Raw genomic sequence first — 16,133 nt, 5'->3', positions numbered from 1 at the left:
ATACAAACGTTAAAAACTTAACCCTAACACATTTGGGACATAGATAGTATCTTTTTCCGGTACATAATTTCTTAGGAGAGGTAATTAGATTCGTCTTACCGTCACAACATGGATCTGTGCATGGTAGATGATTGATTTTAGGAACTTCATCTTCATAGAGAGCTAGTGCTCATCTATCCAATAGAAAAACCCACAGAAAGTGCATTTTGAAGCATACGGCTGATATGCATCTCCTATTGCAGCTTTCATGAGAAATAAGAATCCCTTACAACCTTCAATAGTGCATTTGCTTCCTTTAGAGGGACAATCGTTTGTAAAATGACCACTTAGTGTAGAAAGACTACAAATATTTGGTTGTGTTGCACTTGAAACTTCCATTTTTTATGCAAGGTTGAAGATGAAGTTGAGAATGCTTTAATAATAACAACACGCCTAATGTCTTGATTTTGAAATTTATAGCCGTTGAGCATTCAATGGCTTGTACTTTGTAGCTAAAAAGTAATAAATTTATGCTATTAACATTCAAGTCGGCAAGGTCGATATTTCAAACCATGCCGACTACATATCCCTGACAGCACTTTAGCATATAGCATGGGATGGTCGGCAAGGTCGAGCTTACAAACCATGCCGACTTAGTAAAACTCTAATATTGTATAAAACTGCACAAAAAAGAATAAGTTCTAAAGCAACTGAAACTGAAAATGAACGTAAGTCAGGTTTAACAAGTCTAAAACCACAATTTAAAAGTTCAAAACATAATGTACGAGTTCAAACCACAATCTAAGTTTCTAAACCAAGTGAAACATAATAAAATTTAAGAATTTCATGGATCCTTCTTGTTGTTGTTATCTTCCTCCACATTACTACCTTTTTCACCAGCATCAACTTTTGCTTTTCCCTTATCTGGACCTATGTAGTCACCGACCTCATTGTAATAGGGGTTCACTCCAGAAAAGTCACATGCCCTGGAAAAAGTTCTTGGATCAACCTCCTCTTCCTCCTCCTCTGATGATGTGTATTCAACATAGTTGAGGGGATTGCTAGGACTGTTCATAAACCTTAGGAATTCTTCGGGATCTTTCTTACCCATCAGAAGTAACTTTCTTACAGGGCAATTCTCTTCAGTTTCATCTTTAGGATCTTCTAAATTGGGATAAATTCCATCAATAAATTCTAATAGCTCTTCTTCATTGTTAACAAGGCAAGGTAGATCTTCTTTTTTTCCTGTGGCAACCTAAACAATGCACAAATAAAAGATATGAAATTTTTACACATTGAAACATGGTTCTGGTCATATGGTCGGCAAGGTCGAGAATCTATACATTGCCGACTAATACTTACTCGGCAAGGTTGTAATCATATACCAAGCCGACCAACACACAGTCGGTATGGTCCTATACAAGAAAGATGCCGACGGTTAACTCAGGAAATTAAAGTTTTTGTGACCTAAAGCGGCATGATACAAGTCTAAGACAATGCCGACTAGCTGTAAGTCGGCAGGGTCGGTTATTATACCCTGCCGGCCCTGGTTATTGTCTAACAATCGCCATGGATGCTATGAAAAGTCGGCAAGTTATTCATCATGAAACCATGCCGGCTATTACATAATATCAATAGTCGGCGTGGTTTTAAATTATCGACCTTATCGACTAAAAACACATAAATCATAATTTTCGATTTCTAACCTAATATAACAATCATACAACACATCAGAATAATGGGTTTGAGTTTATAAATCACTTACAGTCTTCTTTTCGCCGGTGGATGGTCCTTCTCAACATTCTCAGGGATTGCATTCTCGGGTTTACTCATTCCAACTTTTTCCTTACCTTTTCCCTTTGATTTGGATCTTCTCATGTTACTTGTGGAATCTCTCTTGCTACTGGATCGAACCATTTTTTGTAGAATATCAAAATTGAAATTTTTGGTTGATTTTGGTTGATAGAATAAGATGAAGGAAGGAGAAGAGGAGAGGGATTAGAGAAGATAGATTAGAAGAAGATTAAACGGTTTTTAGTTTTTAAGTTTATGGTTTAATTTTAGGTTAATTAGTGCAGGGTACTAAAATAACATCATCCAGTTTTGGCCTCCCCTTAGTAAGGGCACATGTCTATTTAAATATGGGTATACCTCAATCTCGCGAGGGTAAATATTGCGATGCAAAAGAAAAATCGTACGGTGATATGTTTCAAAGTAAATTAGCTGCTTGGAAAGGTAATTTTTAGTTTTTCAAGATAATTTGGTTTTGGTTAAAGCTGTTTTATGTAGTATTATAATCTATAATACGGGAATTGTGTTTAACTAGTGAAAGTGACTGATTAAAGTATGTGAGAAAATTATACGAAACTCTCTGGTCGGAGATGGGGATCGATGTGAGAAAATTTGTGATTGTGCAAAGTGGTTACTCCTTACAATGAAGGGGGCTAGGTATTAAAAGGTTGGAGACTATAAATAAGGCCTTTTTGATGAAAAATGATGTGGAGAATAATTCTGTCTAAGGAAAAATGGGTTTTGTTCTTTGCTGCTAAATACAAGAACATAAATGGGTAGTGGATTTCTAAATGGAAATACTCTTATTTATGGTCTGGTTTGAAGTGGGATTGGAATTCTTTCAAAAGGGATATTAGATGGTACCTATTGCAGATGAAGCTGAGATTTGGAATGAAGCTGATATTTTTGTATGGTTTGACACTTGGGTAGGTGAGTCAACTCTAATTGATACTATTGGATTAAATGATCTTGTAGTATTCTGCTAAAGGCACACGATTTATTACATCAGAATGGCTGGTCTATTCATATGGAAAATACACTTTTACTTCCTAATTATTGCTTCCAGTTGCGTGAGGAGGTAATGATGAGATGGTTTGCTATAGTGATGTAAGGGTATTTTCTTTACTGCATACTCTGTTGAAAATATAAGAAATAATGAAGCTAAAATAAATTGTCCTACTAAGATATGGAAAACTTTCTAACATCCTCGGATTGCGGGATTCAATACTTGGATCCATTGTTCAAACGTTATTGCGGGATGGTTTGATGAAGTTCTGGAAGAAGCATGAAGCTCTGCGTGTGAGAAAATAAGATGTCCAAGGAGAGAATGAGAATCCTCTTATCTTTGCGAGCTGGGGAGTAGTGAAGCAGGAACATACTTAAGGTTTTCAAGGGTTTCAAGGGGTGATGGACCAAAATCATATGCACTTTGTACACCTTGTGGGGAGGGGTGTTACTACTGGTTAATTATATGCAAAGAAATTCAGAGACTTCTGAAGGAGAATAACTTGCACAAGACAATTCAGCAACCTATACCAAAAAGTTCTGATTTTCAGTCCTTGGTGTTAATGGATTCAGCACAGAAGAGAACCTTTTTAAGTTATATTAGGTTTGAAGTCAAGGTCAACTGGCAGAGGGTTGCAAGGGAGATCCGCACTCATATGCAATGGGATTCATTCTTAGATTTGGAAATTATTGATGAACACTCTGCAAAGATATAGGTGGAGAAGGAGTACTGTCTCGATTTGTGGAGGCCTTAGAAGTTGTTGTTAGATAACTTAGTAATTCATTTTATCACAATTTCGTGATAAGGCTGTGGATGTGAAGACTACAACATGTAAGACAATTACGGTCAAGGAGAATGTTATACCAATCCGAGCTATGGCAAAGTTGGGAAAGTGGCTGAAAATCCGTGGGATTCCTAACAGATTTTGGTCCTATAAGCTATTCAGATCCATTGGAGAATCATTAGGAGGGCTCACGGATATTGATACCAGCATTCTGCGAGTAGAAAATACCAGTTTTTTCAGAATCTTAGTCAAAGGAGATTTTTCTATGATATCGGCGATTCTCATCGTTGAAGACGGAGACCAGAGATGGGTCATTTCAGTTCAATGGGACTATAATTTTAGTCCTAAATTTAAGCCATCATTGGGGGAGTTTAGTATACTGGTAACTGAGTTTGATAATATTATTTCAATTTCAAATTATACTACTCCCGTTTTTTCAGCGGTTAGATCGGTGCGGGTATCAGATTTGGTCTCTGACGGGTCGGATCAGGATTGTCGTATTTCGGATAATAAGCTGGCACAAAAATCACTAATTTCTGAGAACAAACTCGAGTCTTCAAGATGGTTTTATTTTAGGAAGAGATAACCAGGAGGTTGGTCAGACTCTTTATGATACTCAGGGTTTGATTGTTGGAAGGAATAATCGAACTACTCAGAATGAGGTGAATAATTCTATGTTTGAATAATGGAGGAGAATTTTGTTCACGAAACATGATTATTCCTTCTACTGTTAATAAATTTCACTTGATGGATATTGGTGGATGTGAAGGAGATGTTCCCACCATCTCTAGATTGGAATTAATTGATAGTGTCCTGGCTACTGAAGCGACTGGATCACATCTTGTGGTTGGATGTGGTGATGAATTTCCCAAGAAGTTGTTTGTCCAATCTAATTCAGTTAGCCATGATATTGCTTCACTTAGAAGTGTTAGGCCTGGTAGAGGGGAGGCTGGCATTTCTGGCGTTAAGAATATCAGTTTGGATATATGTGACAATCAAGGTTTTAAATCCTCAGATTTATCTAACGACCTACAGATTGTTATGCATGAAGGAGTGGTGGAAGAGAGCGTTCAACTTGCAAGATCTGTAACGAAACCTTTACTTATTCAGATGCCTTAGTCTGGTAGTTTGTTTAATGTTGTGGAGGACCAAATTGTTATCAGATCAGGAGACATTCAAGGTACGAATATATACTCAAACGAAGTAATTTTTGCTACTTCTAAGCTGGTTGTTGAGATGTGCTGCAAACTGGGTGGCATCGCTTCGAAGGATGAAAAGCAAGCTAAGGAGGTTATTGATGAATTTCTGCTGAAGTATAGGGACAAATATAAAGCTATTGCTGATGGTAAATTGGTGCAAGACAGTTGTGATTCTCACGCTTCAATTAACTCCAAGGAGACGGAAGGGGAGATGGAGGAAGTTAATTCCAGGGAGAATATAGTTTCTGATTGATTTTAAAATCATTATCTGGAACATAAGGGGGACTAAATGCTTATGATAAACAAATTTCCGTGAAAGATTTGATTGCAGCGCACGTATGTTTAATTTTTACAATCCAAGAGACTAAAATTACATCTTTTACTTCTTGGTTCATCAGGTAGTTATAGTTTGATTTTGATTTTGGTTATGATTTTATTCCTTCTCAAGGAAATACAGGCAACAAAGGTGGCTTACTCTCTATTTGGGATAACTCAAGGTTAGAACTGCTAGATAAACGAATGGGGCTAAATTCTATTTCATGTCTTTTCAGATTTTGATGTACTGGTTTTAAGTTCATCATGACCAATGCATACTCTCCGTGTGATTACAACTTGAGAGAATTATTCTGGAATGATTTATCTGAAGTGAGAAGTTGGTGTGTTGAGGCTTGGTGATGTGTTTTCAAAGTTGTTTTAGTAATAAGATTCTTCAAGACTTGTGAAAGCAGATTTTAGACTTAATTTTAAATAAAAATATAGGAAACTTAAATAAAAGTGATATGAAAAATATGGAGAAGACTAAGGCTATGGATTCCACTAATTACCAATATCAAAGTGATTTTATATTATCTAATTATAATTATGGAAATACTTCATTCAAATTGATTCTAAATATTGCAAAAGTTGATTTTTTTTAGAAATAACAATTGTAAATCGAAAATATGGGACATCAAAACCCTAGACTAGCATACTCCATCAATTGAAATAACAACTGTTTAACAAAAACCATTTTTTTTAATTTATTTATCAAGGAAAATAATCATATAATAATTGCATAAATTAAATAAAATAGAGATTACCAGATTTTATTGGCGAAATAGTTTCCTCCATCGCCCCAGAGGATGGGTTTAGCTCATCATTGTATAAAATTGCTCAAAGTATTGATTTATGCTCAAAATTTGTTTACAAAGATGAAAAGGAGAGAAAATAATGAAAAATCGGGTGTTTGCAACGTTTATAATTGTTGCAAAGCACTGTTACAAAGAACGATACAAAAGAACTGTTGTTGTTGTATCTCTGCGACCCTCGTGTGTCTATCGTTGTCATTGTTGATAAACGACTGCCTCTGGTGGTCTTTTGTTCTTCGTGTTCTTCCTAGCAGCAGAAAAGTTTTCTCTGCAACATGATCAATCTCCTCTGTTATTACTCTAAACTCTCCCAAACTCTCCAGACCGCTTCTATGTGATCCTAGGAACCTATTTATACCCAGTAGCACCAAGAAATCTCGCTATAACTCAAGATAATTCTCTCTTAACTCGGCCTTGATGAAAAATATTCTGGGAATATTTTCTTCCCTGATTTAGCTTCTCACGTTGTTTCCCCACGCCAAATTACTCTCAACGCATCCAGTCATTGTCCAAAAGTATTCTAACATGCAGCAGCCACTCGAAAATCTCTTGGTTACTCAATCAGGACTCGGAATGGAAAACCAACCCGTGATGCTCTGATTTCATATATTGGGTTATCTAGCCAAATTTGATCGAAACAAACACCCATACCAGCTCTGTTAGGACATATCACAACTAACCATGCAGTTTCAGCGATTGAGTCGCACAAAAACTCCTCCAAAATCCGATCGAAAAATCTGCAGTGAAGTGAATATTTTTCCCGCTATTTTTTATTTTTGAAATGTTGAAGATGAAGTGCCCCTATCCTTTTCCGGGGTGCGAATATCAGATGGGTGCTGAGGACAAATTTGGGTGCTGAGGATGAATTTGGGCTACGCATAACCTTGGGTGTCCCTTAGCCAAATCTAGGGTTCGTATAGCAAATGTCCTCCAGGGGTCCAAATAGCACTTTTTGAGCAAATTTTTCCACACAAGTGTATTTCTCCAAAAACACCTACACAAACATAAAAACACCATAATAAGTACAAAATCAAGCAATAGCAATACAGACACTGAGGACAATTCGGACACAAAAATGTGTCTATCACTTGGTGTTTTGCTGGGGATCTAAACTCAGTAAGAAGTGATGCGGAGATAAACAGGGGGGTGGAGATACAAGGAATATGACTTTTCTTAATGATTTTATATCTGACCAAGAGTTGGTTGATTTGTCATTAAGTGGCAGAGCATATACTTTGAGCAACAAGCATGACGATCCGTTGCTATGTAGGTTGGATAGGTTTCTTTTGTGTACGGCCTTTGAGACAAAATTCAGTAATGCGACACAAACTGCACTTGTAAGACAATTTAGGATCATAATTCCTTACTTCTGTAGTTTACTACTAGCGTTAGAAGGAATTCTAGTTTTCGAATTGAGAATAGCTGGCTAAACCATCCAGATTTTGTGAAGCTTTTGGGTACTTGGTGGGAAGCAATGTATTTTATAGGTACTCTGGGATATGTTCTTTTTAGAAAGCTGCAAAACTTGAAATACTTTATAATGAATTGGAGCAGATCAACTTTTGACAATGTTAAAAGGGAGGAGGAAGATCTGACAGAGAAAGTTAAGGCCTTAAACTTAGCTGAGGAAAATGCTGCTCTCTTTACGTTTCATTTGGAAGAGAGAGCAGATTTGTTGACTAGGTTGAATGGAGTTAAGGTCACAAGATCTAGAATGGCATTCCAAAGGGCGATGGTGAATGGGTTTAGAGAGGGTGATAAAAATACGCAGTATTTTCATAAGATTTCATAAGATAGCGAACGAAAAAAGGAAAAGAAACAACACCACTAAGTTGGAGACCGGAGGGGTGGATGTTTTTGATCAAGATGTTATTAAAAGGGAGATACAACGATATTACTCTACCCTATTTACAACATATAATTCTGTATCTCCCTCTTTTGATATATGGAGTTCAAGACATTAATCCTCTAAGAATATTAATCTTTCTTTGCACCACTTCCTCGTCTCTATCCCTTCTTCCGATTAAAATTCTACCTCTTTTCTTCCTGGATGTGAAGGAAAAGTTGTCAACACTAATAACCCTTTTCCAAATATGATTAATCAAGGAATGAACTACTATGAACAGAACGGTTACCTTGAAAGACTTGAATTCAATTTCACCTTAAGTCGTCCAGATCCAGAGAATTAGGAAGATGTGACGAATATGGTTGTGCTTGGTTTCCTCATGAATGCTTGTATTTTTAGTTCTCTATGATGGTGTACTTGCTTGGAAAACAAGTACTTTACAAAGAGAAACCAAGCTCAAATAAGAAATCCAAGCTAAATCAAATTCGCAACACTTCGTCAGCTGTTTCCAAATATTTTCCTAACTTGCCTTATAAATCGAAAGTCAGAACCGTATTCCTAACCAATTCAAAGTCTTAATTACTTCATTAATCTCCACCATTCATCATCAAGGTTTCAGTTTCTTTATTTTCAGGGAATAATTGATTTAGGGAAGAACAGAGAAAAAGAGAGATTTCAGTTTTTTTGATCGAAAGCCCTAAAAACTAATAAGTTGGGAGACTCCGCAAGGTTATCTTATGATGTAGCCAGATGTAGCATAACAAGTTACTCTATAGTTATAGGACCGTTCAATTATCCTAAAGACACACATGGAGCCTTGGTATGCTTGAACTAACTTAGACCCACATCGAGCCTTATGCAAAAAATTAAGATACAATAAGTTTTCTTTGTCCAATAAAAACTTGAAATCAAGCTTTTTTTACTATTTTATTTTTATTTTTAAATATATTTTAATTCTTATCATTTAAAAAACAGAATAAACTTACAAATCGTCAACATACTTTAACAAGAGGTTGGTGGGAAACCTAGCGACAAGCTGGGCATTGGATAGCTACACCTTTTTTTTTTGACTCAATAAATTTCACGTTTTGGTGGCTAGGAAGTAAGGACACAAACACGAACACGCGGATCCGCAAAACCAGGACATGATCACACACACATATATATATATATATATATATATATCTATATTGATTAAGTAATTTAATATATATCAAGATAAGATTGTTATAGTATTCAAATACTTTAATCATACAAATATATGCAAAAAATTCAATTTATGTCTTTAAGTTAACCCGCATGTAGAAAAATTAACTATTATATTAATTTCCATGACACACTAAATCACCCAATTAATAAAATGCTTGATATATATTTACACGCGTTGTGTCGATGTCCTTGGTACATCCTGTGTACGAAGCGCATCTGACTCCGACACGACACCAATACTGACATGTCATTACTTCACAGTTTGGTGGTAAAACATTATGAATCTTTTTTGACATGTAGTATATAGTAGTATGCATATACCCGTATGCGTACCTGTTGGTTTGAGAAGTCAGGGGACCTAAGTACGCGTACCCATACGCATACTTGCGTAAGGTTTGTGACCGGAAAATTCTGCTGGGTTTGGAGGTATGCATACCCGTTCGCATACTGGCGAAAACCAAACTTGGTCCGGCTACTTCAAGTATGCGTACCCGTCTGCATACTTGAGTGGTGAAAGTTCTAAAATCGGTTGTAACATGAAAAAATACATTTATATAATTAAGAATGCATTCTTTGAAAACCGTGGCTATAGTGTTCATGGATTGATCCGAGTGAATCAAACCGATTTTGCTTCAATTGTGTTCTTATATACTTTTATGAGAATATAACAATTGAACAACTATTTAATTAGTTTCATTTGAGTCATTTGAACTAGTTATGGAAACATGGTGTACACGTTTATATACGTTTACATAAACCTAAATGAGGGTACATTTCATTTGTGTATAACAAGCTAAGTTCGATATAACGGTTTAAACATATTAGCTTGTATCTAATCAGGTTTTCATCTAACGGTGAATATTGAATGCTTTGTTACCAAGGTAACTTAGATTACAAATCCTGATTTGAAAATTATATAAAGGAGAACTCTAGCAACTGGGAAACCTAATCTCCACACCTCCTGTGTGATACTAGTTGCGACTAGAGTCAATTCTCTTTTAACCTTAGGTTTTTCACGAAACCCTGTAGGTTAACGACTTAAAGACTTCATTGGGATTGTGAAGCCAGACCCAACTATTTTCTCTGTAGTTGCGTGTTCTGATCTTACTTTTACTATCGTTATTGAGTATTATCTTTTCTAAGATGTTCTTGAGATTTATCTCCATTAGGTAAGATTAAAAGTAGTCACAAACATCTCCGTCTCATCGTTTGTGATTCCACAATATCTTGTTTCGCTACCATACGATTAAGATTATTGTGAGGTGATTAATAATACTAGGCCGTTCTTCAGGAATATGAGTCAGGTTTATCAATTGGTTCATGTGCACCTTGATTTATCAAAAGACGGAACAAAACTCGTAGGTATTTCTGTGGGAGACAGATTTATCTATTCCAATAGACTTTTCTGTGTGAGACAGATTTGTTTATCAAGTCTTCGACTTTCGGTCGTAGAAACTCTTAGTTGTGGGTGAGATCATCTAAGATAATCAAGTGCATAAAATCCTGTTGTGGTTCAGAGACGTAAGGAGCGCAATTGTACCTTGATCAGTGTGAGAATGATTAGGGCTCAACTACATTCCAGTCCGAAGTTCATTGGTAGCAGGCTAGTGTCGGTAGCGGCTTAATACAGTGTGGTTTTAAAAGATGGACTAGGTCCCGGGTTTTTCCTGCATTTGTGGTTTTCCTCTTTAACAACATTCTGGTGTCTGTGTTTTTTCTTTTCCGCATTATATTTTGTTATACAATTGAAATATCACAGGTTGTGTGTTGAATCGATCAATTGGTAAATCCAACATTTGATTGTTGATTAAAATTGATTGATCCTTGAACATTGGTATTTGATATTATTCAAGTTATTTCTCTTATATTCAATCGGGCTCGCAAATTCCTATTTGCTGATTGCGGATTGAATTAAGAAATAGAGATATAAACTCTTTGATATACTTTTCTCTAGATTGAGTTTGACTGTCTAGTTGATTCTCTTGAAAGTATATTGGAGTTTGTCTATTCAGATTGCTGAATGAAATATTGGGTGTGGTTGTTGTACCCCCTCTTTTTTAGCATCCACACAAGTTATCAACAACACTTATTACGTTTTCCCATATTTTTATTTCAATGGTGATAAAGTCTAAGGCATATTGTGAGACATGGGGATGAAGACCCTTAAAGTCGTCGATTTTGTGCTCATGCTTGATGAAAGTCAAAGATTGTTGAAATTTAGCTTTGATAGTTACAAGTTGAGATTCATGCATCTTGTTTTATTGCCAGCACTCAACAAACCCACCTTGACTATTTACCAAGAATCGCTTTCAGACATTATGTGCACCTTCCACACGACTAGAAATTGTGACTCCAAAATGTTTTACTTCATTAGTCCATGCATACGCGAAAAATTCCTATTCACAAGAACTGACTCACCTATGTATTTAACGACTTCAGGATACCTCTTCTCATATTTATGTATGAAGGACTCCAAACCCATTTTGAATAGAGATATTGTTTCCATCCGAACAACGCGTATCCAATCATCTTCTAAATCCTTCAGAGGATCTTTTTCCTCTTCATAATGTTCTTGATTCACTTTTCCCCGATCCTTATTAAGAATCGTACTTTCGTCGTTATTTTTTCTCCCTCGCTTTTAATTCTTTCGCGATTTTTTTGCTTTTTAGTTGCCTCGCGGAAATAAGAATACACATTCTTTTGAATATGCCATGTACATAATAATCTTCATGCATCTAGGAAAACAGTACCAATACCATTGATCAACGCCTATTTGTTTTTAGTGACAATAACAGAAGGCAAGTTTGTTGGAGAGTAAAGTGATCTCAAATTCTGCAAAGCCCATTCGTAATTTTATGTTAGCTCGGCACTAATAAATGCAAAATCAATGGAGAACATCATTCCCGTAGATGTCATACCCGTCGAATGAAATAAAAGCATTTTCCATCTGTTTGTCTTATATGTACAATCAATAATGACGACCGATGGAAAACATTGAGCACATATGGTAGATTTGATATTGGCCCAAAGGATATCAGTTACCTCATTTGTATCAAGATTTCGCCTATTATATGTCACATAATGGGCATCATCTAGATAATTTTGAAGAAGTTGCATCCTAATCCTTCCAACAACTTCACTTTGCCAATGCTTTTGCATGCAATTATCGATGTTCTTTACAGTCAGAAGATTGTTTTTAAATACTTTATTTAAAGCAACATAAATCTATCTAGGTGGCATATCGTGTTCGTGGAAATAAATAACATATTTCTCTTCATTTTTAGTTAATCTACCAACGAATGCATGACCCAAAAGTTCATCAGGATGAGGATGGTTATGGTGTCCAACTTTGAGAACCAAATTCCATTTTGAAGCAGTTATGCAAGTCGACCTCAACTTAAATGGACATTTACATCTTTTTGTGCCAGTTCTTTTTCTACATTTAGAAGGACTCGATGTTTGCTTTCCTTTCTTATACTTTCCACCTTTCTCACACCCAAATACAATGGACAAGCCCTTGACACCTTGATTTTCATTCTTATTCACTGTCTTCACAATCACGACAACTATATTTTTTTGTATACCGAAGACACCTTCTATAACTTCTTTTCTTGAGTCAAATGTCTACACACAACAAACAAAACATATATCAACGCGACCATTACAGAACGAAAAAATAATTGATATATCACTTGGAAAAAGGGACATACACTACCTTATTTATAGTAAAGTAATCAGTAGAATCGAAGGCAACAACATCGATAGGTTCTAGTTGCTCCACATTATGTTGGTTAGCGATATCTAAAACTGTCTTATCCGCCTTTTCTTCATCTAGAATAATTTCTTCAGCTGATTCCAATTGCGAATGACAGATTAATGAGTTGGGAAGTATTTGTGGAAAAAAAAAGTCAGACAGTTCAAGTCGTTCACTCAAGAAGAACCAACTACAGTCGTCCATAAACAACCGCGTGCTTAAGCACATAGTCGTTCAGTTACAGCAAACTGTTTCGTTACAAAGTCGTCCTTGTTTGGACGACTGAAATATCTCGTGGTCGTCCAGAAATCAGAGACTTGTTCAACGAAAAATAAAAAAAACACTAAACAAAAAAAAAAGTTACTTACCTCTAAATCTTCTTCAATGGATGTATTTTCAGCTAAACAACATCTTGTTGGATGTTCCATTCATCTAAGGTTTGGATATTTTTCCCTAGATTGTCAATCGTAGAATCTTCCATATTAATGGTTTACGAATTATTTTCCGATCAAATCATTGATTTCTACTAGTTAAATGATAAAAGTTAAAGAAATAATAAATTTATATATAATTGTGAACTAATTGATCAGAGATCTAATCGTAGGATTAATATTTTTTTAATGGATGTTTATTGAAAATAGGGACTAATGAAGAAGAACACAAAATAAAATGGTGATAGTTATACTTGTATTTAATTTGACTTTTATAAATAGGAAAAAGCAAATTCTGACAATCATGGTAAATAAGAAAAGTGAGGGTAGCATTTAAGTGTGGAAAAGTGAGGGTAGCATATAAGTGTGGATCCATTCTTTTTCGGAAAGTTATTGATTTTGGCGGTGATTAAATACAACCCATGGTAAAGTTAAATACAATCCATAACTAAAATGCTAGATATTTGTATGCCTAAGAAACGTGGGTAACCAAACCCGCCGTTATTATCATCATCTTCTTCTTTCTGTTATTGCCATAATCAACTCCTTGGACAACTACCAACAGGTCGGAACATGATTTTTTACATTTGCAAAGGTATTTTTTCTTTTTTTTGCTAAATCATTTGTAAAATTTTAGTATAGTGCAAACGTGATTGACAAGAACACCTTCGAGTAAAATAATAAGATTTCGACTAGATCCATATTTACATAAACGACCACGTTATCTTATGAGGATTACCAGTTAAAGTTTCTTGCTACTACCAACCCTAATTTTAATATCGTGACTTTAAATTTTAATTTGATTTTAATGATTTTGAATTGCCATTTGATTGTATTGTCTAAATATGGTTTGGATAATAATGGAGTACGGTTCTGTATGCATGAAAAACAACTCGAGATTACAGTTATTGGTGAATCCGTTTTACAGAGATTTAAGAGAACACGAAGAAGAAGGTGAGAATAGCAGGTTTTGATCACCCGCGATACTTAGGTTCGCAAATATCTAGACTTTTAGTTACAGGTTGCATTTAACTTTATTAGGGGTTGTATTTAGTCATTGTCTTGATTTTGTATCCCAAACCATGAGTCCCACCGGAGTCCATAAGTCGGTCCCATTATTTTCCGGGAAAAATATCATTTGGTACTTTTTTAGGTGGGCCCATGTCTATTTAGTCCTTTGGTCAAACGCCTTTACTATTTGGTCCATAATTATCTAAAAATATTTAATTGGACAAAAATACCCTTTCGTGTTAGTTTTTTTTTTTGTAGCAGTTCATTCTTTAAAATCAACTCCTGTTAATTTCTACTTATTTTTTCAGAAATCACCTAAAAAACAGAGTTCATTCCAGAAATGAACTCCATATAAAAACCTAAAAAAACAGAGTTCATTCCAGAAATGAACTCCATATAAAATTCTAAAAAAGACAGAGTTCATTCCAGAAATGAACTCCATATAAAAACCTAAAAAAACAGAGTTCATTCCAGAAACGAACTCCATATAAAAACCTAAAAAAACAGAGTTCAATCCAGAAATGAACTCCATATAAAAACCTAAAAAAAAAACAGAGTTCATTCCAGAAATGAACTCCTGATAAAAATCCATATAAACCAGACTTCATTCCAGAAAATGAACTCCTGATAAAAAAACATATAAACCAGAGTTCATTCCAGAAATGAACTCCTAATAAAAACCTATACAAACCAGAATTCATTCATCAGAATGAACTGCTGATAAAAACCTACATAAACCAGAGTTCATTCCAGAAATGAACTCCTGATAAAAATAGAGTTCATTCGTAAAAATGAATTGCAGCATCATCAACTTCGTCTTCGTCTTCAACAGCAACAACAAAACATCATCGTCTTCAACAGCAGCAGAAATTCATCTTTAACACGAGCAGCAAACATCAGTAACAAAGATCTTCAACAACAAAATCAAGATCTTCAACATCAACATCAAAATCATCGTCATCTTTATCATCGTCAAAAACAAGATCTTTATCATCAAAATCAGGATCTTCATCATCTTCATTCGTTTGCATCATCATCTTCTAAAGAAAATAGAGTTCATTTCAAGAATGAAGTTCATCAAATTCATCGTCTTCAACAGTAGCAGCAGCAGTGACGAAGAAGAACATAAATCTTCATCGTTTTCATCATCTTCATCGTGTTCATCATCATCTTCAACCACAAACAACATCAAAACAGGGAGAAAACACAAAATCTTTGTCAAAAAATCGTCGTCTTGTTCATCATCTTGATATACTCATGACGTTTATCATCTTTGCAAATTGTATTCATCATCTCTGCAAAATCAAAACCTTAGAACTCACACAATCTTCATTGTTTATGCAGCAGGAGAAGAAAAAAGAGGAGAAAGAAAGTAGATCTGAAAATATGGAGGTGAGAGAAAATAAATCTGAAAATAATATCTTCTCTCTTGATAATTGACTATATATATCATATGGTGACGTCATGGATGATGTAATGGTCCCAACAGGGTATTTCTGCCACTACAAGATGACATTTACATCATCAATGACATCACCCTAGGACCAAACTATAATTTTTAGGACCAAACTATAACTTATATTACCAAATAGGACCAAACAAACAATTGATCTGGACTAGACTCTCTCTAATATATTATTCTTAGGACCAATTGGTATTTCCTTGTTATTTCCCTCCTCACCTTCTTTCTAAAGTTAAAAATCCATTTATTAATAAACTCTATATATTACTTCCTCCGTTCTTTTTTAATAGGCCAGTTTCTATAAATAAAAATTTCAAAAAAATAGGCCAGATTCTTAATTGAGAAAGTCAAATGTTACTTTGGGACCACTTTTCTCTTAACTTCTTTTGATGACAAGTGTCATATGGACCACTTCATTTTACTTCTTTTTGCTAACAAGTGTCACGGGGACCATTTCACTTCACTTCTTTTATTGACAAGTGTCATGAGACCACTTCCAATGATTAGTTTTCTTAATTTCCTTAAATTTCGCTA

At 35.2% G+C, this 16,133-nt stretch overlaps 1 protein-coding gene across 1 annotated transcript; it reads right to left on the bottom strand.

Moving 5' to 3' along the window:
• Positions 1 to 12,166: 12,166 nt before the first annotated feature.
• Positions 12,167 to 13,123, bottom strand: LOC113290439. The gene is made up of 3 exons (XM_026540045.1): positions 13,060 to 13,123; positions 12,657 to 12,790; positions 12,167 to 12,565 (listed from the first exon to the last, which is right to left on the bottom strand). Exons 1-3 carry the CDS (start codon positions 13,121 to 13,123, stop codon positions 12,167 to 12,169), a joined length of 597 nt encoding a protein of 198 aa, XP_026395830.1.
• Positions 13,124 to 16,133: the final 3,010 nt, after the last annotated feature.

The sequence above is a fragment of the Papaver somniferum genome, chromosome 6 (genome assembly GCF_003573695.1).
Source record: "Papaver somniferum cultivar HN1 chromosome 6, ASM357369v1, whole genome shotgun sequence".
In the NCBI taxonomy this organism is placed as follows: domain Eukaryota; kingdom Viridiplantae; phylum Streptophyta; class Magnoliopsida; order Ranunculales; family Papaveraceae; genus Papaver; species Papaver somniferum.
This window is presented reverse-complemented; position numbering and strand designations above follow the sequence as displayed.